The sequence below is a fragment of the Uranotaenia lowii genome, chromosome 3, assembly GCF_029784155.1.
Source record: "Uranotaenia lowii strain MFRU-FL chromosome 3, ASM2978415v1, whole genome shotgun sequence".
Classification (NCBI taxonomy): domain Eukaryota; kingdom Metazoa; phylum Arthropoda; class Insecta; order Diptera; family Culicidae; genus Uranotaenia; species Uranotaenia lowii.
Genome location: NC_073693.1, coordinates 847,960 through 867,691, shown reverse-complemented (window position 1 = coordinate 867,691; position 19,732 = coordinate 847,960). Strand labels below are relative to the sequence as shown.

At 35.9% G+C, this 19,732-nt stretch overlaps 1 protein-coding gene across 11 annotated transcripts in view; it reads left to right on the top strand.

Annotated features, from left to right (window-relative positions):
* The window catches only part of LOC129755587 (epsin-1), a 253,461-nt gene that overhangs the window by 7,894 nt on the left and 225,835 nt on the right, over positions 1–19,732 (top strand). For all 11 annotated transcript variants that reach the window (XR_008739286.1, XR_008739285.1, XM_055752160.1 and 8 more), the window contains exons 3-6: positions 16,425–16,972; positions 17,033–17,238; positions 17,307–17,454; positions 17,516–17,788. Coding sequence is in view for 9 of the 11 variants with exons in the window: in XM_055752160.1 (XP_055608135.1) it covers positions 16,425–16,972; positions 17,033–17,238; positions 17,307–17,454; positions 17,516–17,788 (1,175 nt within the window). In the remaining 2 variants the exon portion in view is untranslated. The remainder of the gene's footprint in view (positions 1–16,424; positions 16,973–17,032; positions 17,239–17,306; positions 17,455–17,515; positions 17,789–19,732) is intronic.

Below are 19,732 nucleotides of genomic sequence, written 5' to 3'. Positions count from 1 at the left end.
AATACTATTTTAGGCAAAATTTTGAACTAATTTTCAAGTTTTGCTAATTTGAGTAAGGATGCACCAGCCTTTTTTTAAACTTTGGTCGACTATATTGAAGCAAAACCATTCCTATATCCAACTGTTCATAAAAATCCAATTTTTCATAAAAATTATCAATACTAAAACAGGGCAGCATCGGCACAACCTTCTTTAAATATTCCTTGGAACTGATCAACGTGAAATTAGGTATGTAGCCGTTTTCAAGACCGGGAATGGTTTATCTAATACTTTCAAAGCCCTACGAATCAATAAGATGATAGAACCTTCCTAATCCAATAAATGGAGACTCTTATATTTAGTGAATGTAAATTACATATTACCAACTTAACAATTTATAAATATTTTTGATAAAGTTTTACAAACTGTTTTGATTAAGTGGAAGATTCTTTGTATTGAAAGACTCCTCCCTCTTCTGAATTTTTCAATAACTTATTATGAAAGTATGTTCGATAAACTCTTTTTAGATTTTTTTTTAAGATACTGTTTCGACAAATCTAAATTTTTGAAATTCTGTGGTTGTCAAGTTAAGTTGTTAGAAATTGGAGAATTCACTTTTCTGAGTAATACATACAAGGTCGGTTTTGAACAAAAAATCGAAATTTCTGCTCACATCTTAACTTGTTCTGGGAGTAAATAATCCAAACTAGAGCATTGTAAAATGACTAACTCGCCAAAAAGGGGTGACAAATTCTTAAAACGAGATGATTTCGAGTTCCTTAAACATGTCGTATTTGATTTTGATTATTGGATATCTCATTGTTCAAATGAGTCAAACAATTATTCTCCTCAACTCATGCAATAATCAAATAAAAAGCGAAAAACAAGATTTTGTCCTCAGAGTGTCAACCACCAGATATTCAAATACCATCCTTTTACAGATCCCCGTGAACCTTGATTTTTCCTTATAAGATCAAAGCACTTATTTTCAATTTATGAAACAAAATACGTGTGATGAAATCCATACCTATTTTTATCGATAAAATTACATTATTAATTTATTACAAACGAAGAATCACGTTACGTTCAAGTTAATTGATTTCCCCCTTCACATTATGCAGTCAGGGGACTCAAGTTGCATTTTACAAACCGCCGCGCCGGTATATATTGGGCAAAAACGCCTAAATTGTTTATATCACGGCGGCAGACATAGGTAGGTTAGTTCTTGTTTTGCATCACCCCAATCATCGGCGTCGTCGTCATCGTCGTTGAGGTACTCGTCACAATCCGTTAATGTTGGGTATGACCAACTGGAACCATACGTGTTGATTTATTCGCAATATGTTGCACAGAAGGTACGATACCTGTTACTTATACCTATCTAACAAGTATGGGGGAGCCCATCGTTGGCGTCTTGCAAGAAATTAAATGTAAATTGTTCACCCCATTCCTTCTTGTTTTTATATCAAGTATGCAGCACTGTTAACTAGTACGGCCGGTCACTACAGAGAATCTATTTTATAGTGCTTGATTTTTTACTGGAGAGGACGATCAATTCGTTAAGAGTTATCGATTTTTTTTTTTTTCAATTTGGGGTTCCAGCTACCATCCCTAAAAATCAATTTCAACCAAACATGATTTTCTTGCATTATTTTGATTGGAAGATTTATCGAAATGCACTACAGCGCCACCCGTTCCGATATACGTTCGATATACAACACCAGACGTACAATGCAATTAGGTTTCTGGAGATAAGATCATCGCGTCGCGTCGCGACGGCAGACGGTTTTTTTTATGAAATGGTATACGACGTGACATCACACCAAAAAATAATAATAATAATACTATATCTGTCCGTAGGTCTTATGTTAGAGTAAGTGGTCAATTTTTCGAAATGTTTACTGTTTTAATCAACCCAATCAGGTGGATATTTGACAAAATTGAAACTGGAGTGAAAAGTGTTTTTTGTGCTTTTAAATTAAATATGTATAAGAATAATATGGCGTTTCAAAACGATCAATATTTGGTTCTCTTACCATAGATTTTATTGGAGCACTTGGTGCAGAAAACGCACAATTTGGCACAGCATTGTACACTAGGGTGTGTAGAACTTTGAGTATCATATCTGGCAAAATCGTCATCAGAATGCCAACTTGTATAATAAGAGAAGAACTAGTAACGGTTCAGATTAAACATGAAAAGGATAGTTATAATTTTAACTGCCACAAATATTCAATATCAGGGTGGCCATTCGATCAGGAAAATGCGGAAAAAATTCGGGAATTTCTCCAAGAAATAAGGAATGTTTTGCTCAGTGCCTTGAAATGCTATAGAATAACCGAAAAAATTTGCACTCAACCTTTTTTTCTTAAAACTTAAATTCGACAGCAACTCAAAAATGATAAAATAAAATTTAGTCCAGTTGTAACCGAAAATGGCTGATTGAAATAAAAAATTCCTCATTTGATTTTTCTTGCGCTCATTATTATGTAAACTATGTATTGAGCTTGCATCTTCATTTTTTGTAAAAGTGACGGAATGTCTTACGACTGATTTTTTTGTTAATTTACTATTTAAATCTACATATCGACCCTGCCTCATGCACTTAGAGGGAGAAGCTCGTCACGTCAAGACAATTCATCCATTTGGGTTCTTTTGTGAGCTTCATTTCTTATTGGCATCTTTTTCATCATCATGGAGGATGCAAAAAAGCATTTACTCGAAGTTAAGAAATAAATTTGAACGTACATAGCTTGATTACAAATGCAACCCATCTCAGGCAACGAAGCCAACGAAAATGCGTCTTGAATGCAAATATTTTTTAGAAAAATTATCCAGTTTTTTTAAATTCTACTGTCATGGAGCATGCAATATTTTTTTCTTATATTCATGGAATTTTTTTCTCCAAGAAATAATTGTTCTATTTCAACATTGATTATCATCAATTTAAATGAATTCTTACTTCAAGATTACAACATCTATTTTGAAGGACTTTCAAGACACTTTAAATCAATTCTTATCAAACAGCAAATTTACTCTTACTTCTGATAATACGTTTATGTTGTATGAAAATTATCTTGTTTGAATTTGTTTTTTGAAATTCGTGGCCTGGTTAATTTTACGGAACTATTGATAGTTTTTCCGTAAAGAATTTTACGGAACTGTGTTTCAAAATCTAGAAAGAAATTACTGTTGGTGTGAAAACTTCTGTACAGACATTCCTAGCCAGGAAAAAAATCCATACCACTTAATGAAGGCTAACATGGGACACAAGAATCACGTTGCTGTTCACGCATTTAGTTTATTATGTGCTGCCTGAGGTGGCTCTCTAGAAATCGAATAGAAAACACTAGCGCCAAGCCATCAAGAGTGATATAACCGAGGCGATCGGTCAATTACCGGATTAGTGTGCGGGTATCCATTACAACTTTACCATACCCGCCACAATTGATGCATAGCCAAAAAGTTGTCCAATAGCAGAACTGTGGAAAGTTGCCGGACGACAATTTTTTTGGGGTCTCCTCTTGGATTGCATGGTGACTGTTGCCTGAAATTCTTTAAGTCAAACCTTTTCTTTGAAAACAACTGTGAGAGTACCGGCTTATAACTATGTTCAGTCTATACTTCTCATAAGAATTTGTGGGACATATACAGATCCATAACTGAAAAATATAATATGAAATATGGATAAAGTCCACTCTAAACAAAAAATGATTTCGAAAGAAGTATTTAAACTAAAAAAACCGACACATTCTATGAATGAAAGTGGATATGAAAAACGTCAATTTGTAGGTTTAATCCACTTTTGGTATGTTTTTTAGATTTAAACGCAAAGGTCGAACTTAATTTTTCCATAATTTTTTCCGGCCATCGCCTTAAGTTGACTCAAGTATCGTATCCTGTATATGTACATACGTCAAACGAACGCATGAGGTACCTACACGTTTGAATCCATACAAGTGAAGTGAGAACTGCATAGTCGGTCATTTGTTCCGGATATTGGTTGATATTTACATCGACCTTTTTCTTTGTCATTTCTTTTTGCGTTTGAATTGTTTTTTTTTTTTTCGCGCATCGGAAGCAACCTTTATGGTTTTTAATGTCGTGTTGTTTTCTTAAAAATTGAAATTTACATTAGTTTAGCTATTAGTGCCTGAAAACTTGTTAACTTTTGTTGGTAGATTTTTATTTACATTTTAATTTTGAACCGATAATTTCAAACAGTAAATGTTCAACTGCATCCTGCGATGGACTACAGCAGTTTGTAGGATGTGGAGTCAAATTTCAAAGATCCCTTTCCGGCTGAACTGTGTGCTACCAAGTGTGAACATGGTCGATTTGTCACCGATTGAACCCTTGCCCCAAAAGTTGATAGGGCGCGTGAAAGCAACTGCACGTTGATGTTTTTTGTTGTCTATTCCTTAAGCTAACGTGCGTCATCAAGCTTTAGGATTATTTTGAGTGATGGAGAGATTATCGCCATCGGTTGTATGCTTTTTGTACAAGTAAAATGAATCATTGGATATTTTTTCTTGAAAATTTGCAAAGAGATAGCTAAAGGTGTGTTGTTTACTATTTTTACGTATTTTGAAAGCTGAAAAAAAGAGTCTCTCAAAAAAAAAAAACGCTAATTTATTTTCCGCAAACTTCTTTAAAACTCAAGTTGTTTTATTATTGGTTACAATCCACAGGCGTGTGAATACAGTTTTAAGCAAAATCTATGTACTTTGATCAGGAAAAATACGAAGCGACTTCATACAAATTCATGATCAAAACGATTTTCCCATGTTGCATTTTTATTGCATTTTTGATGATATTTTATTAACTCAATAATAATATAAAACATGAAAATATTTTTTTAAGAATTTTGTACGTATATAAAATTTATTTTAGCAAACTTATAGATCAAATATATGTATAATTAGCAAAAAAACGGTTTGCCTCCATCTACTGGTTTGATTTTCATCAATAACCGAAACCATTTTGTGATCGTCTTGATAGCTACTCCGATCATTTCAAGTTTGTATACTTTTGATATCATCGGAAAATTCGAGATAAATGCAAAATGATCCGATAACGATGTAGTTTTTAAGAAAAAACAGATTTGTCGTTAAACAGTTTCTCAAGCTCTTTGAAGCTAGATTCTCATTCTTTGGTCAGTTTAAAATCCAAACTAAGCTGTAGGGCGGTCTTCTGCGCCCTTTCGACCTACTTTCATTCGTTACACTGTTCAAAGGATGCCCTAAAGTGATAATAAGCCAAAAAAGAAACAAAAATAAAAATACCGCGTCCAAAACTATGAAATTTAGATTTTTATTTATATACCCTTCTTTTTTCATGCCTAATCTTCTTTTTTTTAACTCCAAATTCACACAAAACCAATTTCTGTCTGACTGTCTGTCTTTGCTCTGAAGACTCGGAAACTTCTAAACCGATCAACGTGAAACTTGGCAGGTAGAGGCTTTAGAGGCCGGGGAAGATTTCTATGTTAGTTTGAGACCTCTCCCCCTTATTGGAAGAGGGGAGGGGGTCTCCCAAACAAAGGTAACATGTTTGAATAATTCGAGAACTGATGATGGAAATGGAACCAAATTTGGCATGGGCGTGTATTTGGGTAAGAGGAATGTTTCTATGCTGGTTTGGTACCCCTCTCTCCTTCCAGTAGGGTGATAGGGAGGGAGGAGAGGGACTCCCATACTACTTTTTGTATATTTCAAGAACAGGTCGTGCAAATAAAACCAAATTTAGCATGAGAGTGTAATAGAAAACTCTGCTAGTTCCACCGATTTTCACGCCAATTTCTGAAGGAAATGGTTCCATTTATCATTAAAAATAAGCACAAAATGGTTCTGTTGCGATAATGTGCGCTTTTCGATGAACAAGCCTTTGAAAATCCAAACAACATTTTTCCATAACTCGAGAGCTAACCGAGCAAATCCAACCATATTTGACATGAGAGAGGGTATTTGGATACAATCAATATTTTTATGATTGTTTGAAGCACTACCCTCCTTCCAGTGTGGGGGCTGCAGAAAGAGGATTTCGTATATTTTTTTGCGTAACTGGTGAACTGACTGATCAAACGATATCAAATTTGGCATGTTAGAGCATTTAGGTAAGAGAAATATTTCTATGAAGATTAGGTACCCCTCCCTCTTAACAGTGGGAAAATAGGAAAGAGGAAGGAAGGAGTATAAACTTATCAAGCGTATGAAACCAAATTTGGCATGGGAGAGTATCAGGATATAATTATTGTTTCTATCATTGTTTGAGACCCACACATCTTCCAGTGGGGGGATACGAAAAGAGGATGAGGGTTTTCATTTTTCTTTTACCGTATTTGTTTATGCCGAGTGTTGCACTGGTGCACCACTAGGTGCTGTCTAATTGTTTGTTTATTCGGACAGTGTTGCACTGGTTTTGACCTGGTGTTGCACTGCCATCGGGCGGTGTTGCCCCGAAAATTTTGTCAGTGTTGCGAGAGAGCGTGTAAGTGAGTGAGGTAGCAATACACTGGCGACGATATGTGTTTGTTTTTATTGGGTACGGTGGAACACTGAACGAGGGGAGAACACAAATACGGTATTTGTGTAACTGGAGAACTGATCAAGCAAATGGACTATATGAATGTACGATACGTTTTGATAAGATTATTTGATTATTTCATTTGATTGAGGGGGGCTTTTATTTACACATTTTTTCATATCTCAATCATAACTGATCAAGCAAGTGGAATTTTACATAAAAGAGTATTTGAGTACGTGAAATGTTTCAATGATTATTGGTACACCTTCTTCCTCACAGTGGAAAGATAGAAAGGAGGAGGTGGCTACTATACTTTTTTGCATAGCAAGGGAAACCAAATTTGGTATGGGAAAGAGTTAAGGTAGTTAGAAAAATGAAAAAAAATCAGTGGTTATTTGATACCCTTTTTAGTGGGTATCTATATGAAAGAAGGAGTGTCTCGAGAGCTAATCAAGCGAATGATTTCCGAAGTCCAGTGGGCTGGAATAAAAGGGCCTTGGTGCTACATATGTATGTACATATCTATTGTTATGCAAGAACCCGCCCTCTTCCAATTGGAATGGGAAGAAGAAAGGAGCTCCCATACAAGTTGATTGGCATAACTCAAAAGGGTATAAAGCAAATGGAGCTAAATTTTCAACATAATATTAAAAGTTTACGAAAAATGTTTCTAGGTCGAGACCCTTTAATTTAAATGATTATCAAAAATTTCATTTATTTTTAACGGAGTAGCAAAACCGGGTCAGCAAGCGTAATAAAAAAAAATAATTCACAAATTAGTGGTTGAATATCGTCAAAATTTTACTGTGGAAAAGTGAATAATAATGCTTCTACGAATTATTACCAATAGATAACTGCATTTTGATGCCTTTTCTAGTATTTCAAAGGGTCTAAAGGGATTTTTTTGAGATTTTCATCTAGCACTAAGTAATTTTACATTTCACCTATAAAACTTTATCAAACTGCTTAATTTCTTCATAACATGACATGAAATTATGAAAAGTTTTTTCAGTAAACCACACTTTTTCCACGTTTAAGTCGTAGATGGTAGCAAAATCTATACAATTAAAACCAAATTTAGTCTTAATATTGATTTTTTATTTCATCCAAAAAAAAGTAAACTTATGCTTGATTTATCCGTTGAATAATTTAGAACAAGTTGTAGAAGAAAATTTTGACGATTTTCAACTATTAATATTAGAACAAACAAAAAACATAGTGGTACTATTTTTGCTTTGCTCATTGTTTAACACTTTTTTTTATAAGTGTTCATAAATAATTTTCTTTCATTATTTGTCATTTTTCATCTTCTTGATACCAAGAAACTTAATCATATATGCAACAAATCCAAAAATTCATTTAAAAATATTTCAAAATACATTCAAAAACTTTGTAAACATTTCTAGCAACAATAAAGAATGTATTCAAAGAATTAAATGTATGATTTTAGACCAATAATCAATTTTCTCAAAAAAATACGCCCGTTTTGACTTCTGAGAAAAAAGAAGCAAAAATTTAATTTTGATTACACGGGTTTTAAAATAAACGCTACGAAAAGAATCTGAATGTTCTATTTTGCAACACTCATCATTTAGATCTGCCGTTCGCAAACTGTTGGCAGTAGCAAAATATCGGCAAAGAAATGACATACTTATTTTGAAAAAAAAGTTATCTAAAAATTTCCGATATTTGATGAATAACCTGAAGTTGTAACTAACTAACTTCTATCGATAGTGAAGAATCTTTATCAATTATTTGCAATTTTGGAGCAAGAATCAGCCAACTTTGTCGGAGTTGTTGGGTTTTATAATTGCTAATTGAATTCTTGAGGCATTTAAAAAGTTTGAAATGTTTTGCAATATTACGACCTAAAAATTTTAAAATACCATATTGATAAGTTTTCGTATGCAGTATATGTATTAAAATCTTCAATTTTATCGGGATTCCGACTATTCCCGGAAATAGGATCGTCAAATTTTCCGATTCCCTGGAACGCTCATATGGCCGAAAAATGGACATTCTAGTTGAAAATATGCTTTAAAAAATCATCTTGTCTCCCGGTAGGATTTGAACCCATATTTGCGCCTTTCCGGGGCCCATGTATCAACATTCTACTACAGGAGACAACCTTGCGTATGAAAGTTATATTGGTCGAGTGTCGAAATCACATTTTTCGGTTTAAATTCGCAAACCAACATGATAACATGATATGACACTGTTATGTTTACATAACAACTGGTCAACATTGCTGGATTGTTTCCGCCATCATAGGCACCGGCCTAATTAGGGGGTGGTCTAACCCTTTCCATTACTAATGCATCAAAAGAAAGCAATGATATCGATTCTTAGATTGGCTGTAGGCTGTCGCAAGTTTTTTTTTCTCTTTCATTGTACATAAGCAGTATTATTACAGGTATCGTCATTTTATTTTTTTTTTAACTGAGACTAATTTTTTTTCGAAATCTCCTTTCTAAATAACAAAAAAAAATTGAAATCAATTGTGTCAAACAATTTTGTTATGAGTTTTTATTTTTATTTTTTTAACAAAAAACCTGAACCACCCAACCCAAAGTCCAATGTTTTGTTGACTTTACGCGTGGCTTTTCGATTGCGAAATATTTTACATGGTGGCTAATCAAATTACCGGCTTTCGCCTTCACATGACTGCAAAATGACCATCTTCCACAGACTAACGACGAAGACGACGACGCCAGCTTTAAGCAGTGGCCCTTCCTAGGCTTTGTAGTTGTATTCGAACCAAGTAGGCCTGTGCAACTTTTACCATAGGTAAATATAACATGAACATGTTTGATTAGGCTGTGGCCGTTCGAGATTCGAAGAGCTTGATAGTTTTCTACGATTTCAAATTATTGACACTTTATTTTACATCTAAGGATTTAAGAATGTTTTTTAGTAATTTCCCAATATTTTAATTAAGACCGTAATATTTGTCTTTATGAGTAAAAATAAGAAAAAAAAACTATTTTCAAGAACCCAACATCAATTAGAACCTACTGGACATCCACCTGTCATTGCATCCAGGATCCAGGTGAATACATTTGACTCACGCTTCAAGGCGCAAATACACAAAGACAGTTTTTTGAAGTGTTTCTTCAGCTGTGATAAAGAAAGCAAAAAGGTGTCACAAACAGCAAAAACTACCGTACTGTCATAAATCCCATCAGCCGGAAGAGATAGTCTTGCATTATTATCGCCGTCGCTTGAACCCACACCTTTGATGCGAAGCAAAAAATAAAAAATAAATACAAACTGCAGAGGGAAATAAATGTATAAAGTCCTCCTTCGACTGCGCACTGCTGTTGATCGACCTTCCATCAGACAGTGCAAATTGACGATAAATAAAGATGCTGGAAGAGAAAGATGAGAGACGATTAAAATAGGATCAACAATGAAGGTTTTTTTTTTCTTGAAATAAAAGATGAATATAAACCGTCACTTTCATTATCATTCCTATCTTGTAAATGAAGGTATTTTTATAATATACTGATAAAAAAAGTCAACAAAAAAGCAGACACATATTTGTTGTAAAAATACCTGCAGCTCCGATGTAAACAAACCATTCACTTATTTACAACCTGTCGCTTTCCTAGGAATAAATAATTGTGTTTTAAAACAATTTGAATGAAGGTTATTGCAATTGCCTTTAAAACGTTTCATCTGGTTTGAACTAATCGATATCATGAACAGACCTAATGATAGATAGTTTTTTTTTTTTTAATTTTTGATGTCTCGATGATTTCTCAATCAAATTTGTGATGACCTGTCTCATTCCTGAATACCTCAAAAATTTAAAAAAGTGATAACGTGAAAACTAATGATAATGATACGGTGTTAAGAAGCTAGCAAATGAAATACTTAAACATTGTTCTCTATTCTTATGAACTTGATGATGGAATATTTTAAAATGACTTTCTTCAAAACGACCAATTATTTAGAATAGGGTATATAGCTTGAACATTGTTAGTGGAACGACAAAAACAATTAAACAATTGCTAGTGCTTTATTCATTTCATCAAATGTGTTTAGCATAATGCATGTACGATGGCTCTTTGATGTTAATACCTTGAAGATTTGCATTGATATCTACAATTTGTGTAGTAGACGTATCTGTACAAAAAAGTTTTATCATATGTACTTAGAACATTTTTTGCGTTAACTCTTTCTTTTTCACTCGCAAAGAGTAGGGTGGGGTAAAAACACGACAGTTGTTTTTCCAAAAAAAAACAAGAAAAGCATTTGATTCTTTTGACTTTTATCGCTATTTTCAATTTTTTTTTTCTAAATAAAGCTTGCTTCATTTAGAATTGAAACAAACTTTTGCTCATATTGTGGCGCTCCAGGTGGACGGATTTGGAAGTTCTTGACACCCACGTGTCGGAAATTTTCACGAAAACGGAACGAATCCCAGGTTCAGAATTCAGCTACAGATTTTCAAAATTTTCGCACTTATGGATAGTAATTCATTTCTTAATACTAAATTTTATTCTGGTTCCTTACTATCAAAATAAAAATTGTATTTGTGTTTTCAAATTTCGGATTAGGTATCAAGTTTAGGATTCTTGTTTTGCAAGTCGGAATACAATATCGAAATAAAGAATAATCATTGAAACCCAAAATATCCGAATTTATATTATGAATTCATGATTAAGGGCTACGAAACTGCTTCAATTCTTGGCTCATATTTTTAAAATCAGAAATCGTTTTTATGTACATTTCAGAAAACGTATTGAAATTCCGAAACAATCGAAATCAAACGATCAAAATGACCATTTAAATTGCAAGAGATTGCAGGATGATAATTCTGAGTGTTACTTCGATTTTAGAGTTTAACCTGAATTCAACTGAAAATGACAAAAAATTTGTAGAATTATAGTTCATTTTGCAAAAAAAACCTTCCACAGGAATTGATTTTTAATGAAAATTAATTGATGATAAAGAAACATGTATCTTCTCTTCAAGAAATTTCTGCGAATTTCATATATTGTTTATTTCATATATGTTTTATTCAACATTATTAATGTTGCAGTGTTTTCGAGAACCAAATTTCAAACTAAAATATTTAACTAAAATTGAGTTTGCATAAATACGATTTGTGTTTCAAAATTTTAATCTTTTATTTTTACCTTAAAAAATTGGATTTATTTTTAGAACTTTCTTTTGAAATTGAAGGCTTTCTTTGAAACAAAAAAAACTTATTGTAAGTTCAAATCAAATAAGCAAAATTAAGTTGACCAGATTTCCCGGTTTTTTAAAAAAAAAAAGACATACACCGTCTTAGCCGATTTAGGCTTTACAGACTGAATAAATGACGTGGACAACTTAAGATTAACATTTAACAGAAACTAAAGAAACAACACAAGATTTGAAAATCTCAATAAATTGAATCTGGATAAGTATCAGATTAAAAACATACAAATATTCATGTTAAGAGAATCACTCAACGATTTTTTATGATAATTTGAGTATGATCATTTAGAAAATTATATGATAAATTCTGGATATTTACTACAGTAGGTGATAAAATTTTGGTTAAATCAGTTGAAAATGTTTCAGTACGAATTTCGAGTCTACACAGCAAAAAATTTCTAAAAGTATACGGAATCTTAAACACGAGCGATCTATTTTTTCACAAGTGTATCTAATGAAAAAAAGATGTAATTTTCCACTCCTTTTGATGTAATTTTAGTCTTTTTTAAAAAGCGAATAAAAATAAATTGTTTTGGTATAACTTTACACTCCGTTATGTAAAAATAAAGCGGCCAATGAAATTTATACCACAAGCAGTGTAAAATTATATCTGTTGGGTTTAAAATTGACTGAACCTGTTTGTTTGTGCCATTTGCCAGTCGAGTCATTTTTCGGAAACCGAGTGTCTTCGTTCCAAGACCAAGCTCCATCATCTCTATGGTAAAGTGGTAGGTTTTAAAATTAAAAAACAAACTAATGATGTTATTGAAATTAATAACTTGTTTCTCGATTACAGCGACGGCAGATTTTGAAGTGGCAGGGATCCGGAATTTGATTGCCAGGAGAGGAACTTGCCTGAACAATCCGAGGCATTTGTAAGCAAAATCCATCCTGACCCGACAGTGACGTATGGATCCGGACCATGACAGTCCGGAACGGAATTCCCTTTGGTCCCCCGTGACGCTGGCCGGTTAGAATATTAGCAAAATGCCCCAGCCTGGCGGTGCTCTTGATGGTGGGTGTACTTTGTTTTTCTTAACTCGTGATCTTTTTTTTTTAAATAAATGTTTAATAGTAATAAACTAGTGTAATTTTTCTTTTCAAAAGGCTCGTAATATATCTCAATATTCCATAAAAAAGCAAGTATCCCGAAACAAATCTGAAGTTTTACATCGCTGTGTATTTTTACACGACAATAAGCTGTTCCCTTTCCGTGCATCGTTATTGGTCTAAATTTACACGACTCAATGTAATGATGGTGTAATTTTAGATTATAAACGATGTTCCGTTTTCGTGCATCGTTTCCAATCTAAAATTACACGATTTTTTCTTGCTGTGTGAGGCATAGTTTGGGACGCAAATTCAATAAAGAAACTCTGTACAGTCGATGAGATGAGATTAAAAAAAACGAAAATTTGAGGTGTTTTGTCTCATATTCTTCCTAATTTTTTTTTTTCGAATTCGGTTTACATTATTTTTGTTCAGATTTTATGTTGAGAATTTTGAAATTCAATACCAAGATTTCGATATTTTCAGCCCGAAAAATGCGGGAGAACTGTTTACTCTAGGGGGCCCCCTTAACTTATATAATAGAAAAATTATTCTAGATATTATTTCACGAGTTGATATATTTCAAGTTTTTATTCCGATTTTTAGATTTTATTTCTTTTCATACATTTGTAGAAATTGAAGTAGCATGATTAAAGTAATGTTTAAACTTTCTTTCCCTCGGGGGACCCCTGAGCCGGGGGGCCCGGGGCAATTGCCCCTTTTGCCCCCCCTTTAATCCGGCCTTGGTTTGTTCCGAAAAACCTTAACCCATCTAACTACCCCCAGTTCCGTCTTATTGAGAAATACTGGGCAATCATGAAGAGCAGACTCAAGGCAAAGGAAAAGGTTGTCAAAGACATCAATCAGATGAAGACCTGGTGGAACGATGGACGATGAAGGTGTGCGCCGCCTAATGAGCCGTAGATCAGGAAAAAAAAATCGAGAATTCCTTCGAAACCGTGAAAAATAATTTAATCCGTTTTTTTTTCTTAAAAGTATGAAAAAGATGCTACATTTGTACATGAAAAAAGATCTGGAATCCAATAATCAATAACTGAAATACAGGCAATTGTATATGTTCCAATTCTATCTGAAGCAAGCTTTATTGCGAAGATAATCGAACGACGAATTTGATAGTAAGAAGTGTTTACGAAAGAAAGTGGACGCCTATTTTTTATAGTAGGTACCCAAAAGTTAAGTTAAAAACTTAGTTTGAAATATCTTAAAAAGTGTACATTTAAACAAATGTGAAGAGATGAGAGTTCTGAGCCTTACGCCTTGTTTTAATTGCGTTCGTGATTTTTTTGAAACAAATTATTTGAAAAATTTAGCACAATTTTTATTGTGACCTTAATTTACTCAGTTTTGACTAAATTTACTCGAGTTTTCCATGGTATTGTCTTCAGTAACATGTTCCTCAAGGCGTATATCGATTATAGGCCAATGCCTTTCAATATGTCACAGTTTGAGATATTTCTCCAAACACCCTAATTATTTTAAACACCGAAAACTTCGCAATCTTCAAAATTTGAACACATTTATAAAATAATAACAACATGATTTGAGCAGAATTGATTTGTCTAACGATGGATTAACTCCATCTTTTCCAGCTTCAATCCGACCTTTTTCAACATTCAACGAACAACTCAAAACAATTTTCACAATTATAGCTGGTATACTACTTAACAACATTAAATAGCCGCAGCCCGTAGCGTAGAGGATAGCCATCAAGTCTCCTAAGCCAACGGTCATGAGATCGAATCCCGATCACGGCAAACATAGCGCACTTTCTGTGGGTTAATTAAAAGGAATCTCTTCGAGGAAACATCAAGTTTCATTGTTTCATCTTTTTTTTCAGTTTCATTGTTACATCCTGTACACCCTGTTTATTTTTGTGTTCGTTTAAAAAGAAGGATTAAACTGCGTATTAAATGAGTATTATGATTTACTGAATCACGGATAAAAAATATTAAATAACCCGTGTCCACTTTCTTTCGTGAACATTCCTCAAATAGTAGTGAAAATGCCAAACTTCTATCAAAACTGCTCACCTATGCCACCTCTGGGGCAAAAGTTCAAATGATGTTGGGTAAAAGTACGACCATTCAAAATTCCACATTTCTGCATAAATTCAAGTGATCATTATTTTATATTAATCTTTGCTTTGAGCAGCAGCATCTATGCTCACTTGCGCAAATGCGGAGTTCTTCATTAATTGTCGATACTCGACAGGTTTGCGAAATCCAGTTCTCAAAATGTTCGAGTAATTCAATTCGCTTCAAAACGTCTTTGAAATTTCGTCAATATTTCCGTATTTTTACAGAATTAAAAAAAAAATAAACAATAAGGAAACTTCTATAATTTTTTTCTTACAAGTCAAAACTGCTCGCGATGTTCGGAAAAGTTCATCATTGAATTGGAACTTATATTCTTAAAATCTTTGTGTATTCTTAAAACTGTAGTTTTTTTAATTTTTATCTTTTTTGAATAATTTTCTCTAAAATAACACCTGATGGAAAAATACCAGTTGCGTTTTTGGATCTAGCTTTCCCAAATTATTCAATTCAATGCTCTCAAATCCTGTGCACCTCGAAAAATGCGAGTTTTGATTTTTATCCGTCAGTCCGACAGTAAGCCTTAATACGAAGGCATTAGGCTTAGGGCTAGAAATACAGATAATTAGTTAAATTTTCGACAGAGTATTATGCTGTTGATTAGTTTTTTTTTAGGAAGGCTGAAAACTTGGATTAATTATGTAACGATGATGATACATGCTTTCTTATAAAGTGTATGATGACAAATAAAATTAGAGATGCCTCCGCTTGAAAATTACGGGAAGCTTCTCCTTCAGATTACAGATATCTATTCTTTGATGTTTTTGTTTCGGAATGTATAGTCGTGCAGTTTTGATGAAACTTCTACTATAATATCTAGAAATTAAAAAAAAAACATCATAAAAAATTTGAAACAATTCATTTTGTTACTAAAACGATTTATCAGCGCAGCGTTAGGTTTAATATTCACTTGATCATCAAGACAGCAAATCTTAAAGACCAACAAATGCATTCAAAATTAACATAGATAAGTGAAATTTTTCTCTCAACAATCGCGAAATGGCATTCGATTCAAAGAAACGTAACGAACGATCATACGGATGTATCAACAATCAATTACCTACCTTCTTACTAGTCTAGGTATTCACCCCGTGTGTTTCTCCAATCAAACAACGCCCGAAGTCGTAACTAGCACGTTAATATCTCGCGACCGGTTATTTGGCGGTGTGGTGGCCACTTGTGATTTGATTGACCTTGCCATAGGTTGTTTACATATTCACCCCGGTCCGGGCTTATGTTTTTTCCTTATGAATGATAGTGATAGCGTACTTTACGGCTACGTCACTGCTTAAACTACCGTTAGATAAACGCTTTTTGAAGCCGCCATGCGTGATTTGGAGTTTCATATGCGTGTGCTTACGGTTTAGATTATGCACGATAATTTTGATTTCAAGTGATATTTTTAAACCTTGAATCTATCTTGATCTTTTAATTCGAAAACAAAATATTAGATGATCACAGCACGAATCCCAGCTTGAAAAAGTAACTTCATTTCCAGGATCATGTTTTATGAAGGCATTTTATCACTTCCTTACTTTCGTTCTCCAGTGAAACGCAATAACGACACCCAGATGAATGTGGCCGGCATACGTCGGAACATCAAGAACCTCGCACACAACTATTCAGATGCTCAGATCAAGGTGCGAGAGGCGACCTCAAATGATCCGTGGGGTCCGTCGTCCACAATCATGGCGGAAATCGCCGACCTAACCTACAACGTCGTTGCCTTCTCAGAGATTATGCAGATGATTTGGAAGCGGACCAACGATCACGGCAAAAACTGGAGGCACGTGTACAAGGCTCTGCTGCTGCTGGACTATCTGATCAAAACCGGAACTGAGAAGGTAGCCCAGCAGTGTAAGGAAAATATCTACGCCATCAAAACGCTGCAAGACTTTCAGTACATCGAAGAGGGCAAGGATCAGGGAATGCACGTACGGGAAAAGGCCAAACAGTTGGTATCGCTGCTCAAAGATGACGATCGATTGAAAAACGAAAGAGCCCGAGCTCTGAAGGCGAAAGAACGCTTCGCCCGAACCGCCAGCGGATTCGGATCGGATGGATCGATCGATGGACCCACTCAGCGAGAATCGAGGGTTTGTTTTGAGATTTTGAAATTTTTACAGGATGATTTTGAATAAAATTTTCATTTATAGCCTCCGAATTGGGGAGATGGAGAGGGTGCTCCGAAGCCTGTATCGGAGATTGAATTCGTTCGACCGCAAACAGTTGGAGAGGAGGAACTGCAACTGCAGCTGGCCATGGCCATGTCTCGCGAGGAAGCCGAACAGGAAGAACAGAGGCGGAGAAGTGACGATGTGCGATTACAGATGGCGCTCAGCCAAAGCGAGAACGACTTCAAGTGAGTTGTTAATGTCAAGGTTGTTTTTATTGGTTTTAAATACATTGATGTTTGTTTTTCAATTTTAGGAAAGATGATAAACCTGAAAGTTCTCTTGTCGATCTACTGGATATTTCGTTTGGAGCCGCCAGTATTACCAGTCCTTCTCAACAGCCTGGACCATCGACTAGTGCAGACCCGTGGGGTCTTCCAGTCGCTGGAGGATTAAGGCCACAGGTACTTTCGACCAAGCTTTCGATACTTATGTGACAGAACTGATTTTGTCCCTCTCTTCTAGACCAACGATCCATGGTCCAGAACCTCTTCGCCACCGGCAAGCGATCCATGGTTGAACAGTGCATCCGCGTTACCACCTCCGAGTTCCAAACCACCCATGGTAGGGGGAGGACAGCTAGATGCCTGGGCGCCGGTACGAACACAATCACCGTCCGTTACATCGGGATCATCCGTCGAGGGTTGGCTGCAAAACGGAACTGGAGGCGGTGCCAATGGATTGGCCGGAACCAACGGCAATGTTGACCCCTGGATGAACAAAGCTGCAGCTGCTGCGGTAAGTATTAAGCTCGAGATCAAGATCCATTCAGTAAACCGTCACAACTCTTTAAAATGATGTGAGTCTTTAGTAGCAGCTGCGATAAATTGATGGAAGCCTGTTATTCCTTTGATTAAGCTACTTAATGGTGATTTTTTTAACTACTACTATTCTCCCCGAGATAAAATGCTCGGCTCAGGTCACATATAAGATCTCGACCTTGGAGTTTGTTCGGAACTACTGCTTTTCGAATTGGTCCCTACCACCCTACCGCAGCATTGAATGTGAGGGCCCAGAGGGAAGATAAAATCATATTTCAATAAGTTCACGCTTCCTATGCAGAGTAGTCTGTTGTATGGCAAATGCGTACCACCACACTTAAATGCTTTCCAATACAAAAATGCCGTAGACTTACATTTACAATGTCACAATGTTCAAAAACTTTATCCTACGAAGCTCATCTGATGCTTGCCTATCCGCCTGTTCTTCATTCCTTTAGAAATTCTTCTACCTAGCATTTCATCTCGTCGCACGTGTCAATGAACATATTAAAATCAATAAAATTTATCGGCGATTAAAACTTATCATCAACCATTTCCATGGTAACATAAAATACTTGCAACGATTGTAACGATGCGACAAATCTCAACACTCCTCCTCAACATACACATTCGCAGTCTCCTTACTGTCTTCGGCGGCTCCTCCTGAAGAAGGGGTTACTGCTCTTCAACGCACGCACCGGAACACGCTCTCGCGCCTGTTGCAACTCGATGACCTTCCATGGCACCAGTTCGCCGACCTCCACCGGGATCTGGCACGACGATTTCCAGTGGTTTCTGGTCCGACGACCTCCCAATGGCTCTGACCCGACGACCTGGCTCTGGTCTCGGCGCTCTTCCTGCGGCTTCCCTTTCACATCGTCGCCTTTCCTGAGGCATGACGCCTCTAGTGGTCCAGCTCGACGACCTACACTTGGCTTGGCTTGACGACCTTCCATGGTACCCCGTTCTTAAGTCCTCCAGTGGTTCCTGGCCTGACGACCACCACCTGGTTCCTGACTTGACAACATTCCATAATACCGGCCGCCAACATTCTATGGCTTTCGGTACGACGTCCTACCAGGGAATCTGGCCCAACTGGGTTGTCTCAGCCCAGCGACCTTCCATGGCACCGGTCCGACGACTTTGTTGGTTCCGGCTCGACTCTCTTATTTTGGCCCGACGCCTCACCAATGGCACGACGACCTTCCGCTGGCTCCCGGCTCGCCGAGCTTCCAATGGATTCCTGTCAGCTCACAATGGATTCGGCCCAACGACCTTCCTTGGCACCTGTCCGCCGACCATCCATGGAAACCATGGAAAGAACCAAACGCTCTGTTCGGTGGTTAAAACTGGCTTATCGACCTCCGCCTGGCTTCCCGGTCCCAGGACCTTCCAGTTGGCTCCTGGCCATACAACCCTCCACGGTTCTCGGCTCGTTGACTTTCCTTGGTTTCGGCTCGTTGTCCTTCCATCGGCTTCCTGGTTGGACGACTGTCCACTCTTGATTCCGCTTCTCCTCCTTTCCACTAGTGCTGGGCCATAACCTGTTGTGCAGCACTTTGGGAAGTGGAAAGCCAAGACTTTTTCTGTTGGTGATAGAACTTGGAATACTTTATTTAACTAAACTTAAACCTTATTTACAAAACCATGGTATCTCATGGTTACATGGTAACATAAAATACTTGTTTATTATTTATGTATGTGTATGTTGTTATTTGTCCCATCGATTGCTACGATGAGACAAATCTCCACAAATTTCCTTCGTCTGTCAATCAACATGTTAGAAATTTGAAAATTATTTGATTATCAATAAAAAAAAAACCCCGAGCTCATTTTTATAGTCCTGAAGATTTTTGTTGAACTTAAAAACAGCAAAAAAAATTAACTAAATTGTTTAATTTTAAATTTAATTTTGGGATTT